Genomic DNA, 25,177 nt, shown 5'->3' on the forward strand with positions numbered 1-25,177 from the left:
AGATTGGACTTCTGTCATTTTAATGCCTAACCCTAGCAGAGTAAAATGCTCATGTTCTTTTTCCTCTAGCATTACATTTAGCTCTGATATCTCTATCAATCTATATATATAAAAACTATTCTACTCAAGAAATATTGTTAAATGTATGGATGTGTACCTGCTACTGTACCTGTTGAGGCTGTATTTCACCAGCAATCTGCGTATGAAATTTCTTTTCGAAGTCAGCAACATAATCCTCCATGTATGCCTGATAAGTTTCCATCCCAGTAACCTTCCTAGCAAGTTCCAACCCAGCATTCATCCACTTCTTTGCCACATTGATCTCTCCCATTCTTACAGGTATGGCTGCCCGATTCCACGCAGTCATTGCGAGCCATTTACCCTCGTCAGTTGGATATTCCCCTTCCTTCAACCCAACCATTATTCGGTATGCTTGCTTGTACATACCGAGCACTGCATCGTCATCTGTGTTACCCTTGTGAATACTAGCTATGGCAATCAATCTTCGGACAATGAGAGCCACATCCTGGTAGTTTGGAGAGGGGGAAGAAAGGAAGCCTGAGAGGCACTCGCTGAGGGCAAAGGTTGCTACTTCAGCATTGAACCTTGGACCTTGCGAGGCATTCAGGCCAATTTGGAGAAGATATTGAGGACTGCAAGTCTTTGTGCCAGCAAAGTTCTTCACAATATGATGTTGGGACTCTAAATTATTCAGTCTTCCATGCATATCATAGGCATTGAGTACGTATATGAAATGGATATCACCTTCAATGTTCCCCATTGATAGTGACGTAAGTATCTGCATGCATGCATGCATGCATCCAATTGAAGAATTATATGGAAAAATAGCTTCAAGAGAAGAAATATTAGAAATACGGCTGCAGCTGCTCAAGCATTTGCAACGTGAAAAAACATTTTCAGTTTCTTATAGAAAAACAGCATAAGGAATAAGCAAACGGTTACTGACACATACCTTCCCTGCTCTTTCTAGCAGCTCAACAGCATGCTTTACTTCAGCATCTGGCAATGGAGTCGTATTTTGGTTCTCTGAAGCGATCATAGCAGAGACAGTCATGATCAATGATTTGCAAATGGTGACATTGTTTTCTTCCATTTGTCCATCACCCATAAGACTATAAAATCCAGAAACCAATCTAAGGAATTCAGCACATAACTCGTAGTTCTTTTCCTTCCCACACTTTGCTCCAAAATTCCATGAAGTTACGGCAAACCAGTTCCGTTCTCGTCTTCCAACCTCACCTTTCCCAAAAAAGCTCTCAGCTCCAAGTTCAGAAGCTCTCTTGTGTGCTTGTTTCAAGAATTTGAGGACTTCAGCCTCTTTATCAAGGTCTTGGGAGAGAATTGTGACCAATGTGCGTAGCACTACAACTTCTGTTGTTGGCATCGGTTTCCCAGAGTTGTAAAAATTTAAGAAGTTCGAAAGAGCAGCAACAGCAACAGGAAGAGCACGGGAAGCAACAGCCTCATGAGCTGCAAGAGACAGGAAATCTGGAGTGAAATCTAGGCAGCTGATCATTTTTTGTATCTGATTGGTAGCGCCACAATGATCATTCTTTTGCAAACAGATTTTGAACTGCATAAATCAGGAGAGATGTAAAATATTTGATTATATGACTATCTGCTAATCGAGTAGTCTATAGTTGTGATAAAGCTAGTGAATCCACCAGTGTCAAACTGTGTATTAAGAGTTCCATACATTGAGTGGAAGAGTACCTTAAGGAAAGCACATATGATGTTTGGATCAAGCTGCAGAGATAGAAAAGATTAAGACAAATCAACATACTGCCTGTACCTTCATCTTATTAGATATACTAAAATTAATGGATCTCAATACCTTTTCTGCTTCATTGATATATTCTTGAGCTCGATCAAGTTGAGTGAGACCAAGGTAACAGAGACACAAAACTCGATAGCCCTTGGCTCGAATAACTCTATTCTCTAAATCATGAGGTATATAAAGCATAGATTTCTCAAACATCTCAGCACTCGTTTCATAATCTTTCAATTGGAAATTACCTGAACCACTGCAAAGGCAAAAATAGACTTTTAGACATGTTGCGTATAAAAGAGAAGAAAAAGACATTTCTTGCAGGGCAATAGACATATTGAGAAAGCACAAAGGTATAGGATCCTCTTATCATTCAGTTGTTGCTCTATGGCCATAATTATTATCACTAATACAACTGCATTACTCTTATTCTGTAATTGTAGGAAAAATATGTTATCAGTAAGGTAATTAATCATTGATATATTCCTCTCTAATCAAAAGCAATGCAACTCCATAGTTCTCGTAATATATTCAGGATAGCCAAAAATCTTCAATTTGAATCTTTTGGACATGCATTCTTAATTTATTCTCAATAGAAAATGGTAGGAAATGATCTACCAAACTAACCAACTCCAAAGAACAGCATGCATGGCCGTCCTCTCTTTCGCCACAGACTCACTAGCAAACAAGGCAACCACTCTCTCATCCGACGCCAGCTCCGCCACCACCTTCCCTCTAGTCCTCAACCCCTCAATTCCATTACCGTCCCCTACCACCCTATGAACTACCCTCAGAGCAGCGCGTGCACTAACATGACAACGCCCCAACAAACCCAAAAATACACCTTTCGTAGTTTCCACCCCTGCATTTCCCACGGCGTGAAAGTAAGTTTCTACTGCAGAGACCCAAACACCCTCCGGAATCCCTTTGTTTACAACCATACCCTTCAACTCCTGCTCCGCCTCACTATACCTTCCTAACCCAAGCCACGCCTTCATTGCCAAAACCGGCAACGAAGCGTGGTGGTCCCCTTTCTCACCACCGTTTTCTCTTAAAACTTTAACGCACTTGATCACACTTTCGAACTCTCCGTTTTGTAGATGGACGGCTGAGATGAAACGCATCGTTTTGGATTTTAATTCCTTGATCTCCACCGTTTCTTCCCTTGTTCGTGAAATAGACAATCCTTTCTCGCATAAATTCAACGCTTCATTCAGAAGTTTCAACACATCGTTGAAGCTACCGTTGTTTTCATTTCTTGATAAAACAGCTTTAGCAAAAGCTAAGAACTGGTTCGCCAGAGCTTTGAAATGAGCTGATGAACCGAAAAGGAGAGTTTTCGACCGATTCAGTAGTGTTAACGCAAGATTTTTATCTGAAATCTCCCATGCGGTGCGCGATCTCGCGAGGTTCAGATCTAAAAGAAGCTTCCTCTCTCCCGCGTCTAATATTTTACTTACATCGAGCTTGGAGAGAAGATCCGTGGCTCTCTCAAAACACGTAGAAGCTAGGTCAAAGATTTTATGGTCGTGCCATGCGAGGCCGGTCTTGTAATAGAACGATGCGGATTTTATAGCCGGAGAAGGGACTCCGACGACGTCAACAGCGAGGGATAGCATATCGGCAGCCACATGGCGAAGCTTAGTGACATTTTGAGAAGAGCGATTGGAAGATGGAGAGCGGATGGCAGCTGCATTAGAGAAGTCGACGCAGGCGTTCCAGAGACGATAACTGAGTTTCCAGAGGTGGAGTTTGAGAGAGTTGTTGGCGGCGGGGAAGGGAGCGAGTTGAGTCAGGTTTGTCAAAAGTTGGCGCAGTTCAGAAGGGAGCGAGTCGGGTAGCGGGGTCCCGGGTGGATGGCTCTCGGTTTGTTTGATTTTGGATTGAATTTGTGAGAGGAGTTGACTGTGTTGATTTTGGGAAGGGGATTGCGAGTCGGGTGCGGCGGCAGCTTGAAAGTGCTCCGGCGTTGAGATTTCTGCTATTCTCATTTTTTCCTCTTTCTGGCGCGAAATTTTGAAAAGGGAAGCGAACAAAGTTTTGAAACGGAAGAATTTTTTGGGGTCAATATATATTAATATTATATTTCAAGTTTAACTTTAGTTATACAAATACAATTTGCAGTTTTTCTTCGCTGACGCTGAAATTAAATAGAGGATGAATCTCTTAAGTAATTATACAATTCGCAATAAAACATTTAAGTCACCAAATTTTGTAAACTTTTTTAACTGTCTGCTACACCGTATTAAAATATCAAAATATCTCTTTCTACACCAGATTAAAATTAATCTCGCTTTTACAAAAACACCATACAAATTCATTACATCAGCCGGTTTATATTAAAGTGATCTAAAACCATGACGATCAGGAATCAACAATTTTTTTTTATCAAAACCAGTACAACTTCAAACAGTTGGAGCAAAAAGTTTGTGTTGCAGCATATTTAATTATATGATCCGCAACTCCATTTTAAATTTTCAGAATATGGCGGACTCGTACTTCCTATTTCTTACGCAACAACTGATGTAATAACCATAATTCCACCAAACTACTATTGATACCTCCACCAACTAAAATCAATTCTACTAACAGTGTATTATCACATTCAACTTCAACCTTTTTGCAAAAACCTTTTTCCATTCTATAAGAAGATCTTTCAACATTGCTCATCTCAACTTTAAAAACTGATTTCTTATCGAAACTCATCACATACCCACATAACCAATTTGAATCCCTTAGAACTCTTCCAATGAAAGCATGTTGCCCATAAAGTGACACCGCTCCACCAGGATTAAGCTTTATCCAACCCACAAAATTAACGGTCTTTTTCTTTTAAAATTACTTAAATGCATTCATACACAACAATGGGAAGGTTATGCTAACAATTAAGTTTGTAATGTTACATTTCAGAATAAAATTATTTTACTTGAATTTTTAACATTTTGGTTATCGTGTAATTTTATATTCTCTAATAGTATAAAATATAATATATAATCTCAGTTATGACTCGTTTAATAGGTTATCTTAAATTACAGATGTAACCCTAAATTATAAACAAATTTACTTATTTTCTATTATTTTAATCAATTATTTTTCCTCAAATAAAATTTAAGATAATTTAAAAGCAAAAATATCTATTTTTTCTTTATCAATCAAACAATAAATGACACACTTTAAAATTATAATTATTATATTTACTTTAATAATTTATTTACTAACATATTAATTATAATTATATTATAGTTATAATTATGATCGATGATACAATCACTTTTCATGAAATATTATAATTATGCTTTATAAATTTATTTCAGCATCATATATTTACTTATTAATATATAAATGTAATAAAAGTAAAAATTATAATAATTTATCATAATTTTAAGAAACTAAACCCGTTAAAAAATATGTTCTATAACAATTATAATTTAATAAAATATGTTTCTAAGTAATTTTATATTCCAAAATAACCAAACAAAATAATCTCACGTTAATATTCCGTAATTTTACAAGATATAATTTTAGGATCACAATTACCTTCTTTCCATGTTTGGAAATAAGTGAAGATGGGAGCCTGGCACTGGTAGTCGTTTCCAAAGTAGTTCCCATGACCGAGAGAGAAGTTTGAGGTGGCTGAACCAAGAAGAGCGGGGACGTGGTTGTTGGCAAGTCCGATATACATATTACGGCCACCTATCAATGACTCTAGGATAGAATGTTTTGTCAACAGTTATGTTAGTGACTCGTGGATCATATCCTGCACCATTGGCGCGGGGTCTCTTAGGTTGAGGAGCCTCAATTGCTCTCTTCTTCTCTGCCCTGGCTTTCTCCAACAGGGAACTCGCTTCTGAAGAGGATCAATAGGATATAACAGAATCAGTGTATAAATTCATTACAAGAATGATAATAATGCAAATTTGTATAAATTACAAGTAAAATTAATGGTTTCTAGTACTTTATCTGATAGCCACTTACAGTGATTTTACAAGCTTCAAATTCACAGAGAGAAAAGATTAGACTCTAAAAACTACATCAGCAAAAATCACTAAACCCTAAAAAGATGAACAGAATCGGTCAGAACTCAGAACGATGAAATTTTCAGTTTCACTGCCGACCCTCCCCAAAAACAAATTTGGAGGAAATTTTCTTTCAGCAAAAAGAAAAAGTAAGAACAAAAGAAAGCCCCAATCCAAGAAAAAAGAGTGAAAATGAAAGCAAAAGAAAGGTACAGAAATGAAGAGAGAAAAATGACTGATTAAATTCAAGGGAAACTGAGTGACAAGGTGACTTAAATCGATAGATATTCGAATTATTGTTTTCTGGAGCACTCTCATTTTTGCTATTGGACGTCAAGGAAAGAAAAATACCTTATCTTCGTTGTAAAGTGAACTCCAAGTGATTTCGTCTTAGTGATATTCAGGACTGCTCTTGAAGTTGTGCCACGTCTGATCTAGACACAGACTTGAAGCATGTTTAGAGGATATAACAGAGATGAGGTTTATCTCTTCTTTGTTACACTTTTTTTACGATTCATGCTACTTAACGATTTTTTTTTTTTAGAATTGGATTAGTTATACTAAGAATGGATCGAAAGATTCAGAATAAGGGATTAGATCAATTAATTTGTGAATCGATATGAACAGATTGAATCGGGTTAAAAATTTAATTAACTTTTTTTTAATTTTAATATTTTTATGATATTTTTTAAATATTTATTCAATTGAACTGATTAAATCGACCGAATTGAAAATTTATGTTCTGATAGATCTAATTTAAAAACTTTGAAAATAGAGGTTGATTTTTCATTCATTTATTAGGGTATGATTAATTTATAATAAATGGTTGGTGATTATTTTTTGGCATAATAATTTTTTTGGTCCTTCAATTTTATAAAAAAAAATTCTCCATTTAACTTTTTGCCTCTATAAACCCTTAAATTTCAACTTTTTATCAAATCACCTCAAAATGGATGAAAATTTTAATATTTGTTAAATTTACTAACGTAATATACATGTGGATTGTCATGTAGATAACATACCAACATTCAGTTAATTTTTAAAAATATAAAAAAGTAATTTTTTTATGACTGATATAATTTTTTAATAAATTTAATGGTTTTTAATTTTTAACATAGCTTTTATAACTTTTTTTGAATTTTTTAAAATTTAAAAATTTAATTAAACACTAATGTGTTAATTACATGGCAATCCACGTGTATGCAACGCTAGCAAAGTTAAAAAAACATTAACCTTTTCGTTCATATTAGAGTGGTTTTACAAAGTGAAAAATTAAATTATAGACTAAAATGACTTTTTTATAAAAATTGAAGGATGAAATAAGGATTATACCATTTTTCCCTCGCGCGGTTCAAACTGTTTTTGTCACTAGCATGAAATGTAACCATCAATAATTTAGTAATAGACTCTTTCACAAGTAGATCTGACTTGAATTAAAATTAATTATAAAAATATTTAATACTTTATTATTTTTAAAATAATTGAATTTAATTAACATCTAAATATTAGATTTCGAAGGATCAAACCATATTCCAATTTCATCATTAAAATCTCTACTTATGTGACTTCTTCCCTACGCCAATTTTGTCCAATAGTAAAAACTTTAATTTAAATCTTATAAATAAATAAAATAAAATTTTAAAAAAAGTTATTTCTCATTTAAAAATCTTCCTAACTAAAATATAAAAAAGGTAGGACAACGAGCCAAAAGCTTGATAACAACACATTGCATGCCATAATTGAGGGCAAGAACAGTAAGGCGTATTAGCCCAATGATTCACAAAAGTTGTTATTAAAAAAAGGGGTAATATTTAAATTTAAAATCTCAGTATTTATAATATTTTGTTAGCATTAATTTTGGGGAAAAAAAAAAGATTTTCTTTCTCGCGTTTCTATATGCTCATTTTTGTTACATCTTTATTTATTCTGTCAGTCCATGTTATGTTTTATTCTCTTAAAGCGTATTTTTCTGGGTAGATATTCTTTTAAGAGTATATTTATTCCAACAATACCAAAAAACTTCAACTTAAAAAAAAAAATTAATGGTTCAAAAATCAATGTAAGAGAAAAAAGAAACGAGAGAGAAAACGGCATCGCATTATTCTCTATATATGTTTGATTTTTATTATTTTTCTCATCAATGAAAGTTAAAAATAAGGGTGAATCGAAAAAATCGAAAAAAAATAAATTTTGAGTTAAATGAATTAAGTTGAGTTCGAGTCGAGTTGAATTTTACAATTCGAATAATAGAATGGTGTAAATACTCCTTTTGGTCCCTGTCAATTTTGAAAATGAACAAATTAGTCTTTTTCTCAACAAAAATTTTAAAAAAATTAAAATATTTATAAAAATTTTAAATCATATATATTTTTTAAAAAAATTCTAAAGAATATATAAAGAAAGTTAAAATTTGTCTAAAATAATAATTTTGGAGTTGATTGAAAAAGTTTTCAAATATATATAGTTTTAAACTTATGTGTTCTAACATGTAATTAGTTGTACCGTAACAAAATTTTAATTTGGCATGTTTAGTTTTTTAGGTTAACTCGAATAATTTCACTCAACTCGACTCGAATTTCATTTCACTCGATTCAATTTGAAAAAATTCAAATCTAGTTAAGATGATAAAATAGAACTCGTTAACTTGAAATTTGTTCACTCGATTCGATTGAACGCTAACCTCTAATTAAAAAATCTCGATTTTGCTGATCTAAAAAAAACATTTTACAAATTATAATAGATTGAATAAGAATTAAGCTCTACACGAATCAACTTGAAGGATACAAATTTGATAATTAATCAGGTAGATTTTTATTTAATTTATTTATGATGACAAGCATAAAGGAAAAAAACACAGTAACTAGATCCGGTCCGGTTCATGACATCCTCATTTATATATTAAAAAAATAAATATTTTGTATGGCTATTGCAATTGTAAACCTCTTAATGGGTCGGCAATGAAGAAAGGGGCCAAAATGAATATATAATTATTATATATAAAATGAAAAACAGAACAAATTTACCAATAATTTTGAACTTTCTCAATTTTCAGTCGCCCTCCAAATTAACTTTTCATTTAATTAATTAATTAAATTATTTAATAAAATTTAAGCGAAAATTTTTCAACGAAAGGCAAGTCAGCAAAGAGCACTAAAAAGTCTTTGCCCCATCTTGGAGGCCAGTCGTCTCCGTGGCTTGGAAAAAGAAAACAACCAAAGAACCTTAAAATGGTCTTTCCTTCAATTTCCTATTTAAAATTTTTTTAATGTTTTTCTTGTTGTTTTGAATTATGCTTTTGAATATTCAAACCATGATGTTGAATTTGCCTTATTTTTCTCTTAATTTTCGTTTATGAAGTACTGGGAAATCTTCTCTCTTAGTTTCTCTGTGGAAAAGGAGGATGCTTCCTTATAGTTTCCCATACCCTTTTGCCTGTTCTATGATCTTCCTCGGTTAAAATTTGAAAAAATCTGAGGTGGGTCTTTGAATTTTTGTTACAAAGCTTCATCCTGCTTAATTTTCCCTTTCTGGGGGTTTGTTGATGCTCTCTTATATTAATCAGAATCTAGGTCAAGTAGTCAACTTCACTAGGTTTGCTTAACTTTGTCCGTGTAAAAGTTTTGGTCTTCTGTGTTTTTCTTTGTGAATTTGGTGGTTTATCAGCTGAAGTATGTGATCTATGTTCTTTCCTTTTTTATTGCTTGTCTTGTTTTTTTTGGATTTATGGAAGGTGAATTTTATCTTATTTCCTCTTTTTTCTTTTTGGAACTTGTTTCAGGTTTAAATTTTGAACTATGGTTTAGTAGATTTGGCATTTTAAGCGGTTATTAGCTGTACAAATTGCTTTCTGCAATTCTCCATTCAAGTTTCGATTTGAGGGGTTTCTTCATGATCATGGTGATGCGTAGCCAAATTTTTGCTGTTCTCGTCAGTGTTTTAGTCTGGTTGTTGCTTGGCTGTAGTTTGAGCTATGCGTCTCAAGAAGATATTGATTGTTTGAGGAGCATCAAAGATTCACTTGAGGATTCCCTTGGTTACTTAAATTCTTCATGGAATTTCGACAACACTACTGAAGGATTTATTTGTAGATTTACCGGGATTGATTGTTGGCACCCAGATGAGAATAGGGTTCTGAATATCCGGCTTGCAGATATGGGACTCAAGGGTGTGTTTCCTCAAGGAATCGTAAAATGCAAAAGTATTACAGGCTTAGATCTTTCAAGCAACAAACTCTATGGTCCTATTCCATCTAATATTTCTCAAATTATCCTTTATGTCACTAGCCTTGATCTCTCATCTAATAAATTCTCTGGAGAAATCCCACCGGCACTCGCAAATTGTAGCTTCTTAAACATTTTGAAACTCGACTATAACAGCTTGACGGGTTCGATTCCTCCAGTACTCAGTTTGCTGAATAGGATAAAAACATTTAGCGTGTCTAATAATCTCTTGTCGGGGCCAATTCCATATTTTAATGTTTCATTAACAGCAGAGGATTTTGCGCATAATCCTGGATTGTGTGGGAAGCCTTTGGATCCTTGTCAGTCGACTTCAAAAGGCCCTAAAACTGGAATTATTGCTGGGGCTGCTGTCGCTGGGGTGACGGTTGCTGCAATAGGTGTGGCTATTGGTATGTTCTTCTATTACCGTAGAGTATCTGTTATGAGGAAGAAGAAGGATGATGATCCAGAAGGAAACAAATGGGCAAAGAGCTTAAAGGGAGATAAAGGCATTAAGGCAAGCTTATCTAATACCTCCATGTCAGATTTGAGCTAATGTTCTTTTTTTCTTCTTTCTTTGATTATGGTTTTTTCTATGTGATGTACTTATAAGGTAATGTTATTTCAGGTTTCCTTGTTTGAAAAAGGAGTTTCCAAGATGAGATTAAATGATCTTTTGAAGGCCACTAACAGTTTCAGCAAAAATAATATCATTGGGTCAGGAAGAACAGGGACTATGTACAAAGGTGTCCTCGAAGATGGAACCTCGCTTATGATTAAAAGGTTACAGGATTCTCAACACTCTGACAAAGAATTTACATCTGAGATGGCTACTCTGGGAAATGTGAAACACCGCAACTTAGTTCCCCTTCTAGGTTTCTGTGTTGCAAAAAAGGAGAGGCTTATAGTTTACAGATACATGGCAAATGGCACTCTCAATGATAATTTGCATCCTGTAGATGATGCTAACAAGGCTATGGAGTGGTCCATAAGGCTTAAAATCGGTATAGGGGCTGCCAAAGGATTTGCATGGCTCCACCACAACTGCAATCCTCGTATACTTCATCGAAATATAAGCTCTAAGTGCATCTTATTAGATGCAGATTTTGAGCCCAAAATATCCGATTTTGGTCTAGCTAGGCTTATGAACCCAATTGATACACATCTGAGCACCTTTGTGAATGGCGAGTTTGGGGATTTAGGTTATGTTGCCCCTGAATATGCCAGAACTCTAGTGGCCACTCCAAAAGGAGATGTCTACAGCTTTGGAGTTGTCCTTCTCGAGTTGGTGACTGGTGAGAAACCTACCCACGTATCCAAAGCTCCTGAGAGCTTCAAGGGAAGTCTGGTCGAATGGATCACGCAGCTATCAAATGATGGGAAACTTCATGATGCTATTGACACATCCTTGCTTGGGAAGGGTGTTGATAATGAACTTTTCCAGTTTCTTAAAGTTGCATGTAATTGTGTATTGCCACCTCCCAAGGAGAGGCCTACCATGTTTGAAGTATACCAGCTTTTAAGAGCTATTGGGGAGCGATACAATTTTACCACCGAGGATGAAATTTTGATGCCTTCAGATACTGGTGATGCTGATTATTTAGAGGAACTTATTGTTGCTCGAGAAGTCATCGAGGGTCAGTGAAGAGCTATGGGACATGGTGAGTATTGTATCTTAGCATAGTGCATGTGTAAGTATTTGCTCTTGTGCATGTTTAAATAAAGGTTGAAGTTACATGTATGATGCTTTACTTACTATTTCAACTTCCTACATTCAGTACTCACTGTAATTGTATCAGGTATATTTTTTAGCATCTACATTAGGTCTTTGTGTCTGTTATTTCATATTAGAATCCTTCACCTATGTCCTCGAGGAAAAAAAAAACTTTAGATTGATTAGTATCATACATAATCTTTCGAGGCTTTCTCCCTAAATTATCATGTATGTAGGATGATTAGCTTCACACCAATCAAATGCTACGTATAATGTAATTAAGATCACTTCACAATTGTGGGATCTGTTTTCCTTATTGATTAATGTGATAATTTCTTGCTGAAGTCTTTTTCTCCTTTTAATTCTATTTGCAGAATGATAAGATCTAGATCAAGTGACTGCTGTATGTAACATAAACTAGGCATCTTATATTGTGGAACTTAAAGTCTTTTCCCTGTCTTTTAATTGATGAAATGTGTGTGTGTGTCACTGCTGTTACTGTTGCACTTTTTTGGATTATGAATCTTGGAATTTGGCATTCGATGCTAATAGCAGAATTCTCGATTGCACTGTTGGGAATCATAGTGCACCTGCATATATGCCAGCATGCCATGTGGAGGCTAAAGTGAGAGTTAAAATTGAATAACTGCCAAAAAGAAACATCTAGATGCATGCTGTTTTTGTTTCTGATAAACTGGCTTTTGCAGCATGATTCTACTTTTCCATTTTTTTTCTAGAATTGATGCCAAGAAAAAGTGGACCTATTCTGGACTAGGATTTATGCTATTTAGATGTATATGTGACTTTAAGGTTGGCATATTCCATTGATTTTTATCGGTGATTGATGAAATGGAAGGGGATTTGGAGCAATTTTCAAAGGTCACAATCCAAAATCTCAGTTTTACAGTTATCAGATGAAAATGGAATATTGAACAAAGGTGGCAAAGGATTTGTGTGCATGTATTGCTTAGGAGTACTTGTTGATTTCAGCATCTTTCAAGGGATTTTAGTAACTTTTGTTATTATCCTTCATTTTGTGGGGAGAGCTATACAGTATTTGTAGATGATGTATGGCTATCATCTTCTAGTTTTTTCTTTTCCTATTGAATGCTTGATGCCCGTCTTCCTGTTCGAGTTATATAGCATACTAGCTAATGCCATCTGGGGTTTCTTGCCCCTTTACGTATAAACTCTAAACATACTATGATAAAAAGGTGATGGCAAATTCAGTTGGCCATGGACGTTGGACAGGTTAGTTTCTTCAAAATGTATGTATTTGTGTGATATGAAGGGTGTATAGCGGATTGTCTCTAGGTTGACTCAGACAGTTTGTGGAGAGTCTTCCGCGAACCATTCCACACAAAGGGTTGCTTGCAGACCGTTCCTTGCAGAGGGTCGTCCACGGACTGTCCAACAACTTGCCACATGTGCTCTAGTGGAGTTATACCAGTGTATATATGTATATATTAAAATGAGACAATAAATGGTTTGGTTCTTCAATCATGGAAGTACACTTGTGGTGTTTCTTCCAAACAATGATTCATGGTTCGCCCATGCTTGCTTATTAAATCCTAACTCGCATTACTGCTGGTCGCCATTATAATGCTCTTGTCCTAATTTCCACCTTACTAACCGACTGCCATTTTATCCAAATTTCTTCCACTTGGTTTGCATTCTTCTCCTTCCATTAACTCCTTTATGCAATGCTCCAGAATCTCTGTTTCTCACAAGAATCACAAGTGTGTTAAAATGAAGAATTTACGCACGACATACTTCTTGTCGCTGTTTCCTGTAATATGTTTATGTTAAAAAAAACACCAGTTTCATCAATGGTGGAAAAACTTGATTCAAAACCACATCCAATTTAATCGGTCTGAGAAAACTAGTTGTTAACTAAACTGATTTTAATGCTTAAAAGATTCATTTGATTGGTCTGCCTACAATGAGAAATTAAATGTAGACGACGGACCTCTTTTTCATTATGTTCTAAAAGCGCTTGTAGAGTTAAAATGTGGTTTTTGAAGTTAAAAGTAATTTTCAGCTCAAAACACAAAAAAAAAGTTAGAACTTTTAGCTTTTGTGAATTTTTTCCTTATTGAAATTTATTTCAAATATATAATAACATTATATATTTGAATTTATAATATTACTTTTTAATATTTAAAATATAATTTATATTTTCAAATTAAATTTTACAAACAATTCATTTTAATTGCTTAAAAATAAAATTTATATTTCATATATCAAAATATTAATAATATTATTTTATATATTTTTATTGAAATATTATAAATATTAATGAACTTTGACATCATTTAATATATTTTCTTTTACTTACTACATCATTTAATATCGTAATAAAATAAATATTTTATTTCTCAAAAATACATTTTGACAATAATATAAAACACTTAAATTTTAAATCAAAATTTTAAAAAACACTTTTAAAAAGTATTTGTCATTAGCGGGAAAGAACTATAGCTCGAAATAGAGGAGAGTCAATTCCTCATCTAATAAGCTAGGTTTTCTTCTCTCTTTTTTCCTTGAAAAAAAATTCTAAGCTCTGGACAAAGACACTACATTGGTGAAAGAATTTTGAATGAAGGAAAAATATTTGCTAGATTGCCGGTTGAATTTAGGATCAGGGTGATAATAAAATTCCAATAAAATATTTAAAATATAAATATAAAAAATTAGACTTAACATTTTTTTAATTCTGTTTGTGGAGTTAAAAGATATTTTAACAAGAAACACTAAAAACTTCTCTTTTTCTAGTTTTTTGCTTCTTTTTTGTTTTGTCACGTTGCGATGTTAGCTTTTGGAATGGTTACCGTTCGCCTTTTTCTCCCTCCCATCGACCCTTTCTATCTTCACAAGTGGCATAAATAAATTCATTTTAGGCACCCAAAAGAAAAAGTTTACAATTTAAATACTCACGTTACATAGTTCAGTTATTTTTATCTCCCTTGAAATTAGTAGCAGTTAAAATCGGTATAATAATAAATTTAGCCTTCAATTTCTACATATTATATCGATTTAATCATAATTTTAAAAAATTAACCTTCAAAATTTACAAATTTTTTTTATTTGACCCCACCCCACCCCTTCTCCCCCTCCTCTATCAGACCTCTCGGGTTTGAGAAATTTTAAAATTATGATTAAATCAATATAATATGTAGAAATTGAGGATTAAATTTATTATTATACCCATTTTTTAACCGCCACGTTAATTTGTTATTTATGATTTAACGAGAGTGACAAAAAAAAATTAGTTTATTTTAGATACCTAAAATAGTGGGATGAGTATTTGTAGTTTGCCCAAAAAAAAATAATTATAATATCAAACTAATACAGCTTTACAAGATATTAAAAGTTTGACTTATTGGAGTTAATATTAAAAAGAAGTTTGGTTATAGAAACCAAATTTCTCATAAAAGAACAGTACAGCCGAAATTCCTTGAAACCATCAAAAGCTGTCACCAACCCTTTTGCAGGAATCGCCTGAAACATCCAAAATTCCATGGAATTGAATTGCTCATCTCCTAAAACCATCCCTGTAGTTTCAACGTTTACAGCAAACGGCTCGGATTCTTCCTCAACCAGGAAGCCTATAAGCTTATGGCCTGGTATGTACCATTCACCGGTTACCAACGCTTTATGGGAAGCCAGGTCCAAAATCTTCGAGAGACTCCTTGATCCACCAAAAGATGCACCCCCTCAGAGCGAATTGCTCACCAAAACTCCCTCTCAAAGCCGAACCACCATCTTTTATAACTTTTCATCTGATTATATCTTGAGAGAACAATATAGGGATCCCTGGAATGAAGTTAGAATGGGCATGTTGCTTGAAGACCTTGATGCTTTAGCTGGGACTATCTCTGTCAAGGTTCCCCATTTTTTTCTTCTTCACAAACTTACCTTCTTTCATTTTCTAAAAGCTGCTTTAAACCTTGTTTGTTTGTAAAATTAGCATTGTTCAGATGATGATAGCACAACAAGGCCTCTGTTGCTGGTAACAGCTGCTGTTGATAAGATTGTTTTGAAGAAGCCCATTAGTGTTGACATTGATCTCAAAATAGTTGGTTCTGTCATATGGGTTGGGAGATCATCAATTGAGATTCAATTAGATGTTATTCAATCCCTAAAAGGTGCTTTAATCTAAAACCTATGACTTGCCTTTTATAATGTTTAGGTACCCCATCTGGATTCTCCAATCTGTGTCGTGGCTTAAAATTTTGTGTTCTTTAATATGGATATTCAACACTCCAACCCCATTTTTTTTTCTCCCTTTAATAAGCATATTTCTCATTTAAAACCTACTTAGTATATGCATACGAGTAACATTTTTCATTTATGGATATATATTAGATTGAGGTTTGGCCATGATGATTTAGCCTTTGATCTGATTTTGTTATTTCATGTAGAAGAATCGGATGTTTCGCATTCAGTAGCCCTAGCAGCTAACTTCATCTTTGTGGCCCGTGACTCTAAGACCGGGAAAGCTGCTGCTGTTAACCGGCTTTCTCCAGAAACTGAACGTGAGAAATTTCTTTTTGAAGAAGCTGAAGCTAGAAGCAAATTGAGAAAAAAGAAAAGAGTGGATAGAAGAAAACTCGAAAATGGGGAGGTAAATCAACTGGAACCACTCTTAGCAGAGGGCCGAATCTTTTGCGATATGCCGGCCTTAGCAGATAGAGACAGCATTCTTTTAAGGGATACCCGTCTTGAAAATGCTTTGATCTGTCAACCGCAGCAGAGGAACATCCATGGTCGAATATTCGGAGGTTTCTTAATGCATCGAGCATTCGAGCTAGCTTTTTCAACAGCTTATGTCTTTGCTGGACTCGTGCCTTGCTTTTTAGAAGTTGATCATGTTGATTTCCTAAGGCCTGTAAGTACCTTCCTGCTTTCTGTGCAGGTTTTAGCATTAAATTCATTGCGTCTCATATAGGGAGAGATCAAGATTCCGAACTTGATCATTATTTCAAGCATATCCTCATGAAATGGAAGACAAGAAGAAACTTTCAGATTCAATATTGTCTTTCCAGCATCTTCGGTTCACGTTTGTGCTTCAATTTAGGTCTATCTTTAACTTAAGCAAAAAGAATTCCTATACTTTGAGCAGGTCGATGTAGGCGACTTCCTTCGTTTGACGTCATGTGTTCTGTACACTAAACTCGAGAATCCGGATCAACCATTAATTAATGTTGAAGTCGTTGCTCATGTTACGAGGCCGGAGATCAGATCCAGTGAGGTAAAACCCTGCAAAATGCACTGTTATAGAACAAAAAAGCTACTATGTTCTTGATTCCACATTCACTAATTTCATAAAATATATGGTTACTTAACATGTTCTCTCTTTCTGTATTATCCATGAAGCAGGTATCAAATACATTTTATTTCACATTCAGCGTCCGGCCAGAGGCAAAGGCCACAAAGAATGGATTTAAGATCCGAAATGTAGTTCCTGCAACAGAGGAAGAAGCACGGCGTATTCTAGAACGCATGGATGCTGAGATGCCACAGCAAAACCAGTGAAGCTGGGGCAGATCAACACCAACTTCTAGCATAAGCAATTTGATGGTATCAGCCAAATGTTAAAGATTCTTTGTAACATTAAAAACATAAAATTATTGCAGCCTGTTAAATTTTGCCGGCATGAACCTGATGAATGTATCATTCCCCTTGAAATAAATCAGCACACTGCCTCCTTTTGTTTCCCCAAGAAAATTTCCTCTCGTATATTATATATTATATAGAACAAAACTGTTCTGAATTGTACATGGATTTATACAGATATGAAAATAAGAATATAAATAAATATTTGCGACCTTACATTGCAGGACAAGCCATACAAGCTTCATGCAAAACCTAAACCACCCAATTTTGGTAGCTTCTATCTTACAGCTTCAGCAAACAACTAAGGTGATGCAGTCTCATCATCAGAACCAGAACCATACCGCGGTCTGCCCTGAAATCCAGCAAAAGCTTGGGACATCATTGGATTCACTGGGACTGGGAATTTATGGGCAGAACTAACAACGGTTCGTTCATTTATCATCCCAACTTCCTTGCAGACCCGTTCAAGAACCGTAAGGAAATCCCTCACCACCATAAAGATTCTAAATGGGTGGGCCTCTTCTTTTGTTGAGTTCCCATGGAAGTATTCAGTAATCTCCTTTACCAGAGATAAGGCCACACTTTCATGGGCTTGAATCCTTATAATCTCTTCCTCGGCCATTTTCATAAACTCGTTCATTGATTCGGAAAACTTCTCCAGGCTCTCGTCTGATGCCATTTTTTCATTTAATCTTAGAACGTCGCTGATGTTTTCAATGCCTCTAGAAAGCTTCAAGACATCGCTGTTAAGTACCTCGGAATCCATTGCTGCAGCTTTCTTCACATTGGTGAGCTCTGAACTGAGACTAGAAACAACTTGTAAACCGAGCTTCCTACACCGAGCATCTTCGTTTACAGTGGAGCTTTGAGTTTGGTCAGCATCGGAAAGACGAGCACCCTCAGTTCTTATGATTTCTTGTACAACAAAATGCAGGAGTGTGGTCTTCCCATCCGCACCCTTCACATCAACAAGCTTAAGAAGTGTATCAAGTTTGAAGGCATGGGCATCACCACGGTTTGTCCCGATATTCATGCGGTTCCCAGTCTTGAGCACAGCCTCTAGAAGCTTCAAAAACATCCTACTGGTTCTCAATTCCTCGCAAGCATTCTGTAAAAAGGACAAACCAACAGGATACGGCTTAATACAATTGATAATAAAGCAACAACACAGGTTTTGTTGGTCTACATTAAATCTACAAAATGAAAACAAAGCATAAGACTCGTCTTAAAGCAAATGAGGCAATATTCTGTCGGTAGTGAACTCGCACACATGCATTTTTTAGACCATTGAAATGGTTACTGTATTCAACATATTTCAAGAACACATGTAGTTGTACCCAAAAAAACCATATTACAAGAATATTCTTCTTGTTCACATGCTTAGGCAAGCTTATAGACTAAAACCAAGCTGTCAGGTATGAACTAACCTAAAGTCAAGGCACATTTAATTAGTCATTCATATTTTACTTTGAAGAGAAACATGTGATAAAGACTGTGAATAGTCAAATAGATAGCTGTAATGGTTGGTGTTGAAATTTCTAAACCACGATGAAGGATATGGTAGTTGAATGAGTATTCACATTTTAATACAAGCATAAACAAGCAACCAAGAAAAGCTGAAAGAAAACGAGGAAGAAATCGAGAAAATGCGGAGCAGACAGAGATGGAGTAGGTGAAAATTACCTCTAGAGTTTGGAAAGATTTTTTAAGGTATTCAACTTCAGACTCGAAGTTAGCCATGTAGAGCATTGCATCCGCCCTTTTGAACGCAAAGGGTATATCAAGAACTGCTTTTAAAAACTTCTCAGCTGGCCCAAGCTTGACTGGTGAATCATCTTTGTAGTCCTTCAACTTGCGTTCTTCTTCCTTGGTCGGAGCCATTTTCAATAAACTTTCAAGAAGTTCAGTGCCGAGTGTATCAGCATTACCTGTACCATCATAGATGAGATTTTTAGTGCCCATACATAATAACTCCAAATATAGGAAACCATATGGCCAGTCATGGCAAGGATATTAAAGCTCAACAAATATCATTTGTAGGCAATACAAACTCAGACTATTGGTTCCCAAAAATATGAAATTCACTTATGGTCTTGTATGATACTAACTAATTCCAAAAATATAAGCCGATATTCACATCTAGTGAGAATATTTCTTCAGTATACTCAAAGGTAATCTCAGAGTTGGATTCATTCAAAACAGTCAACCGTTTAAGTTGGGATCATCAGTTAAGCATAGTGATGCAAATTATCAAACCTTTTTCAATCGTAGAAAGACAAACAAAGGATTCTTCAATGGTTTGCACCATAACAATGGTAAAAATGCAAATTTTATATACCTTAAAAGGGAACATGCTTCGAAAGTAGCATCTAAATTTGAACTACTGTGAATTGTTAAACACAGGTCCAAAGTCGTAACAAACTACTAAGTTCAGTGACAATTTCAGCAGAAAACTTTCATTAAGTAATGTTCAAGGAATATAAGGACAAATGAATACCAATTCCATATCCAGCGGACCAGCTTAATGACCTTTGTGCAAGTTATGGACATTTTTAAGTCTAAAATCAACAAAACTTGAACCACAATTGCAATCAATAAACCAAAAAGTTATAAGTGATGATTCCTAAATGGCAATTTCATTACCTTCTAAAAGGGCTTCACAAACTTCCTCGACGGTCACATTGAGTGCCCTCAACAAAATTGCTATGTTTTGTGCCTTTTTGGGATCCAACACTCTGTTATCTTGGTTTGGTGAAGGAAGAACAGAACGTGGAGTTGCTTGCTTTGGTTTAGGATTCGGTGTTTTTGCGACAAATAGTGTTTCAATCATCTCCTCATTCAACCTGCAGAAGCCAAACTCTTAGACAGTATTCAAGCAAGGAGTAGAACCACGTGAAGAAAACCTTAATTTAACTAAAACTAAAAGATCTGACAAGAACCCCATAGTTTACAATTAACTAGAGGTTGAAATCATACTTGAATGAGCTTGATCTGAGGTGATCCCACACCATTTCACGATCAGAGCTGGCTCGTACTTTATCCCAATGTAAAGGCTTTAACTTGGGTTTTAAAGCCTCCTCCGCATCCTCTTCCTCCACTGCCTCAGACTCAGACCTTGTAGGCAACTCGACTTGAGAAATACTAATTGGGTTGTGTGTCATAAAAGGCATCGAAGGGGGCACAAGAGGAGGCGGCTTCGATATCTGTTTTATTATAGATGCTGATGGAAGTGGTTTCTCCCAGAGCCGTCGCTGCTTCGGAGGAGGCGGAGGAGGAGGTGGTGGTGGTGGCGGCGGCGGTGGAGTCAACATAGGCTTCTCTAAATCTCCGCTAACTCTTACAGGAGATGCATCAGGACTATTCTCCGAATCTCTTCTTAGTGATGAAGAAGCTGAAGATGAGAACGAAGAGCTCCTATTGTAATCCCAAAAAGCAACCACCAATGGTGATTTCTTTGGGCTTTTCCCAAAACTTCCATCCGATGATGGTGAAGCCGGTGATAGTAAAGGAGACCGCTCATTCTCATTTTCATTCAAAGCCCTTTCCGGTGATGTCGAGGCTGATGACATTGAAGGATACCTAACAATTGGATTCAACTCACTAACCATTCTTGGAAATTCACTCGGATTATTTACCATGTTCTTCTCAGGAGAAGCCGAAGCTGAACGAACTGATGGGGACCTTGTTCGGTTTCGACCCATATCATTAACCGGAGATCCTTTGGCTGATGAACTAGTTGCAGCTGAAGCTGAAATCGATGGAGTCCCCATATTTCGAACCAAATCCTTGAAATTTCTAATCGATGCATCTAGTTTCTCGATCAACGTTCTATTTGGCGAAGTAGCAGCCGAAGACAGTGATGGTGATCCAATGTTTCGATCGGAAACAACATGTGAATCTGGGTTCGGGATCGACATCGGAGACAACGAAGGAGATCGCAAGCTTCGGCCTTCTGATTTTTCCCTCTCCGGTGACGTTAAAGTTGAAGACGACGAGGGAGATCGTACATTTCCATTGGACGCATTGGGAAGTCGTGGCGAATCAGTTGAAATCCTCCCCGGAGTTGAAGAAGGTTGAACTTGCACGAGTCCTGGAGATTTCGGGTCAGATCTTACCGGACTCGAACTAACCGGCGGAGAAATACTAAGTGAATGAGACCCGCCGGAGGAACTTGAACTCGAAGATGAACACGAGGAAGTACTTGTAGACTCAATGTTTTTTACAGCAATCGTCGCGAATACTCTTCTTGACCCGGATCCATTTCGACTAGGACTATCTCGGCCATCGAGAGATCCTCTTGGTGAATAAAAATCCTCTTCTTCTTCAGCAACCGACTCAACTTCACCGGCTCGAAAGTTCCGACCGGTGCTCTGTCGAGACAACGGCGGTAACGGCTGGAGCTCCGGGGAATCCATTTTCCTGGGATCAAACCTAGCATTGGCCGGCGAATTATTGGAGCCATCTCCGATCCCGCCTCGGGAATTTACCAACGTACCCAAATAAAGCAACTCGGAACTAGTGGCGGAAGTTGTCCTCAGCTTACGAGCATTATGAACATTGTTGCTGGGGTACAACCTGCTACTATTGTTGGACGTTAAGGTCTTGTTATCGTCGACGAAACTACGTTTCTGCTTGCGGCGGCGGCAATAGAAGAAGAGGAGTAAAGCAGAGACGACGAAAGCGGAAACGGCGGCGACAATGGCAAGGATGAGGAGAGTGCGGGAGCTGTGGTTGGGAGAGGGAGCGTGAGGGATGTCGAGGGAGGAAATGTTGGCGGGGAAAGAAGCCAAGGAGGAAGGAGAAGGAGGAGGGGAGATGAAGAGAAAGAGGGGAAGAAAGGAGAGTCGGGAGGAGGAGAAGTGGAAGAAAAAGGCGGAGAAGAAGGCGGAGGAGGAGGATCAGACGGCGGAGTAGATCCAAATGGCAAGAAAGGTTGATGGAGGATCCGACGGCTATGAATGGGAAAGGATTGACATGACCAAAACAACAAGGAAGAGAAGAAGAAGGAGAAGGAGAGGGAGGAGAGCATCGTGTGTGAGTGTTGCTGTGAATGGATGGGTGAGATTCGTGGGGACTATTTTTCTTCTCTTTTGTTTTCTTGGGAGTGAGAGAGGGAGAAAGGAAAATGAAAAGGAAGGAGGTGCATCCAGCTAAGATTCAGCTGGTGCTGTGGTTGTGCACTTGCGTTGAGTTGAGTTGAGTGAATCTGTAACTGAGTTGGGCTGTTTTAATTTTATTTTTATTAATAACACTAATAATATGCTTACTGCTTATATTTTTTTTGTACTGCTGTAGTTTAGTGCTGGTCTAGAGTTTAGAAACTACTGTTAGAGTGCGTGACAGTGACAGGGATGGTCTTTTAAAAAGTCCAAAAAGGGTGGGGATTGTTGACCCACCGACGATTCTTCCTACCACTCGGATGCTCAGCTCAGTCAGTACTCAGTACTCAAATCGTATCCTCAAGTTTAACGGGTTTCCCAGTCAGTCAGGCCTTGCCCCTCCTATCGTGTAGCATTAACACAAGTTTTTATGTTTATTAAATAATATGTTAAATTTAGTTTTTTATTTCAATTAATTTAGTTAGGTGTTATTTTCTGTTAAATTTATTGATATAATATTTTAAAATAAAAAAATCACTTAATAATTATGTAAGAAAATGATGTTTTAATAAACTTGAATTTAATAAAAGAATATTAACAAAATAAAATGACTAAATTTCTTAAGAAATAAAAGGACTAAATTTTAAATATATGAAGAGTACAGGTACTTTAAGTGTATTTTAACCTAAATAATAATATTATTGGAGTGTTTGTTAAATAGAGTTTTTGGCTTTTTTTAGTTGATTTAGACACAAATAGAAGATTGAGTAGTTAAACTCTCTAATTGTAGTGTTTAATGAATGGAGGTTTGCAAACGTTTGTTGAGCTAAAACCTAGGATGAACAACTTTTTTCATACCTTATTAAGAATGAGATATATAGGATAACGTCCGATTTACTCAAAAATTACTCAAAAACCCTTAATATTTATCAATTTCCACGAGGTCAATACTTGCAAATAAAGAACTTAAGGAATTTATTTATTTAAAATTTTAAAAATATTCACTAATTAATTTCCACAATAGATTTTTAATTCATTGATAATAGTGTTTTATTTCAATAATTTCACCCGATAAAACTAAGTATTATAAACAAATAAATATTTAAAATAAAATGTGTCATATATTTATTTGTGATTTTACACATATCAGCTTTAAGCTATAAGTTAATTTTACCAAATATTTTCAGTTGACCAAATCAATTAATAGAATCAGTTGATCAAACCCAACCACTACAATCAGCAATCAACTATCAACTCATTTCCAAATATTAACATAATCTTTTTAATTTAGCCTCTCTGGACAACGGTAGTAAGTTAATCTTCCATCTATTATTAATTTCTGACTACTTTTTTTCATTATTAAACTCCCAGTTTCACTTTAAACCCGTAATTGGATAATTTAATAACAGAAACACAATTATTGAAAGAAACAAGTTTAAAGAATATGCGAGTAACTTGACTGTTTTACGCAGCTGAAAATAAAAATGTAAGGAACAGCTGTTTGATAAGATTTTGTCCTTAAATCTTATATTAGGAAAAAAAAGTTATCCTCCCTGGAAAACATGTGCCCTAACATAACATATGATTTGCCTAATTAGTACTTTCATTACCGTTGTCTCGCTCTGGGAGCATTCATCATGCTATCATTATTGTCTTGACATTTAACCGTAATCCATCACTTCCTCTTCTTCTTCCAACCCCTTTTTGTTTGCAGTAATCTCATTAACTCTTCTCTAATATAAAAAATTTTCGTTTTATGAATTCATCAAAACTCACTGATTAAATTTAAAAAATAAAAAAACAAAACTTGGATAAAAAACAATACTAAACTGATTGAATATTTGCATAATATATTAAATTATGTCACATGTTAAAATAATTGTAAATTTATTAAAATAATTGTCGTTATTTAAGGAAGTTGTTAAGTTCATTTCAACCAAAATTTGAGAGATATAAATAACAAAACTTCACAAGCCCTTACCTTTAATTATTATTTTTTTACTTTATTTCTTTAATCTATAAAAGGTAAATTGTCAGTATAAATTTATATATGCCATCATGTGAGCTGTTGCCTTTAACAAAAGTCATCGGTGTATATGCATGGCTCACCGACGTTGGTATCGATTCAATCTTTGCTCCTTGTGTGTATATTTATATTTGGTTGAAATATCAATTCAATCCTTCTACTTTAACGATTTTAAGGTTTAATCTCTATTTAAAAAATATTTTCACTTTTTTAATTTAAAAATATTAACCCAATTATTAATAATATTATTTTTATCAAATTTATTAATTAAACTATTCTCTATAAATATGCCAAGTTGGCAATTTTTTAATGGAAAACAAAAACGGCATTAATTATTAAACTAATATTTTTTTATTCAAAAAGTAAAAACATTTAATTTCTAATTTTAAAGTGCAATAATTAAATCTCAAATTTTACGAACTAACAACACATTTTGAACTTTATATTTATATTTCATACATAACAATATTTGTATTTGTATAAATCTCACAATTTTAAGTATATACTTAACGGATTTTTTTAATTTAAAAATTGAGATAAATTTTAAAATTATATATCAACTTTTGTTTAATGTGCAGCATCATTATAATTTTTGATTTTATGTATTTTCGTAAATAAAATTTTGATTTAATTTAATATTTATAAACCACTAACACCATTATCATTCGTCCACTATGAAATAAACGGATGTATA

The 25,177-nt window shown here is 35.2% G+C and overlaps 4 protein-coding genes and 1 long non-coding RNA gene across 7 annotated transcripts; 2 read left to right on the forward strand and 3 right to left on the reverse strand.

Annotated features, from left to right (window-relative positions):
* Window positions 1-32: 32 nt before the first annotated feature.
* LOC107912507 (TPR repeat-containing protein ZIP4) lies at window positions 33-3,843 on the reverse strand. Its single transcript, XM_016840716.2, has 5 exons — window positions 2,417-3,843; window positions 1,856-2,045; window positions 1,735-1,767; window positions 974-1,594; window positions 33-799 (listed from the first exon to the last, which is right to left on the reverse strand). The coding sequence occupies exons 1-5, from the start codon at window positions 3,778-3,780 to the stop codon at window positions 161-163; spliced, it is 2,847 nt and encodes a 948-aa protein (XP_016696205.2). The 5' UTR covers window positions 3,781-3,843; the 3' UTR covers window positions 33-160.
* Window positions 3,844-5,216: 1,373 nt separating this feature from the next.
* LOC107911291 (uncharacterized) lies at window positions 5,217-6,362 on the reverse strand. Its single transcript, XR_005921138.1, has 2 exons — window positions 6,157-6,362; window positions 5,217-5,636 (listed from the first exon to the last, which is right to left on the reverse strand). It is a non-coding gene; the product is annotated as an uncharacterized lncRNA (long non-coding RNA).
* A 2,550-nt stretch (window positions 6,363-8,912) lies between these two features.
* On the forward strand, window positions 8,913-12,083 carry LOC107912503 (probably inactive leucine-rich repeat receptor-like protein kinase At5g48380). Of its 3 annotated transcripts, XM_016840711.2 has the most exons (4): window positions 8,938-9,035; window positions 9,163-9,280; window positions 9,584-10,542; window positions 10,654-12,083. In XM_016840711.2, the coding sequence occupies exons 3-4, from the start codon at window positions 9,694-9,696 to the stop codon at window positions 11,668-11,670; spliced, it is 1,866 nt and encodes a 621-aa protein (XP_016696200.2). In that variant the 5' UTR covers window positions 8,938-9,035; window positions 9,163-9,280; window positions 9,584-9,693; the 3' UTR covers window positions 11,671-12,083. The 3 variants fall into 3 exon arrangements, with proteins under 3 accessions (XP_016696199.2, XP_016696200.2, XP_016696198.2); XM_016840710.2 differs by lacking the exon at window positions 9,163-9,280 and having other exon boundaries at window positions 8,913-9,035; XM_016840709.2 differs by having other exon boundaries at window positions 8,945-9,280.
* Window positions 12,084-15,148: 3,065 nt separating this feature from the next.
* LOC107912502 (acyl-coenzyme A thioesterase 9, mitochondrial) lies at window positions 15,149-17,469 on the forward strand. Its single transcript, XM_016840707.2, has 5 exons — window positions 15,149-15,625; window positions 15,710-15,887; window positions 16,164-16,630; window positions 16,865-16,993; window positions 17,122-17,469. Exons 1-5 carry the CDS (start codon window positions 15,260-15,262, stop codon window positions 17,275-17,277), a joined length of 1,296 nt encoding a protein of 431 aa, XP_016696196.2. The 5' UTR covers window positions 15,149-15,259; the 3' UTR covers window positions 17,278-17,469.
* Window positions 17,456-22,572, reverse strand: LOC107912501 (formin-like protein 1). Its single transcript, XM_041106239.1, is given in 5 exon segments — window positions 17,456-18,466; window positions 19,042-19,286; window positions 20,002-20,201; window positions 20,335-22,171; window positions 22,174-22,572. Coding segments are annotated over 5 exon segments (3,303 nt in total). The 5' UTR covers window positions 22,388-22,572; the 3' UTR covers window positions 17,456-17,659.
* Window positions 22,573-25,177: the final 2,605 nt, after the last annotated feature.

The sequence above is a fragment of the Gossypium hirsutum genome, chromosome D11 (assembly GCF_007990345.1).
Source record: "Gossypium hirsutum isolate 1008001.06 chromosome D11, Gossypium_hirsutum_v2.1, whole genome shotgun sequence".
Classification (NCBI taxonomy): Eukaryota; Viridiplantae; Streptophyta; class Magnoliopsida; order Malvales; family Malvaceae; genus Gossypium; species Gossypium hirsutum.

What these genes read in the sequence shown, in the direction of transcription:
- LOC107912507 (XM_016840716.2), bottom strand. Translation starts at nt 3,780, where the DNA reads ATGAGAATAGCAGAAATCTCAACGCCGGAGCACTTTCAAGCTGCCGCC. An exon ending in ATATCAATGAAGCAGAAAAG is followed by an intron (nt 1,768 to 1,855) that starts GTATTGAGATCC and finishes CTATCTCTGCAG; the next exon opens with CTTGATCCAAACATCATATG. An exon ending in TCATATGTGCTTTCCTTAAG is followed by an intron (nt 1,595 to 1,734) that starts GTACTCTTCCAC and finishes TGATTTATGCAG; the next exon opens with TTCAAAATCTGTTTGCAAAA.
- LOC107912503 (XM_016840710.2), top strand. Translation starts at nt 9,694, where the DNA reads ATGATCATGGTGATGCGTAGCCAAATTTTTGCTGTTCTCGTCAGTGTT. An exon ending in AGGGAGATAAAGGCATTAAG is followed by an intron (nt 10,543 to 10,653) that starts GCAAGCTTATCT and finishes ATGTTATTTCAG; the next exon opens with GTTTCCTTGTTTGAAAAAGG.
- LOC107912502 (XM_016840707.2), top strand. Translation starts at nt 15,260, where the DNA reads ATGGAATTGAATTGCTCATCTCCTAAAACCATCCCTGTAGTTTCAACG. An exon ending in CTGGGACTATCTCTGTCAAG is followed by an intron (nt 15,626 to 15,709) that starts GTTCCCCATTTT and finishes TTGTAAAATTAG; the next exon opens with CATTGTTCAGATGATGATAG. An exon ending in CGGAGATCAGATCCAGTGAG is followed by an intron (nt 16,994 to 17,121) that starts GTAAAACCCTGC and finishes TCCATGAAGCAG; the next exon opens with GTATCAAATACATTTTATTT.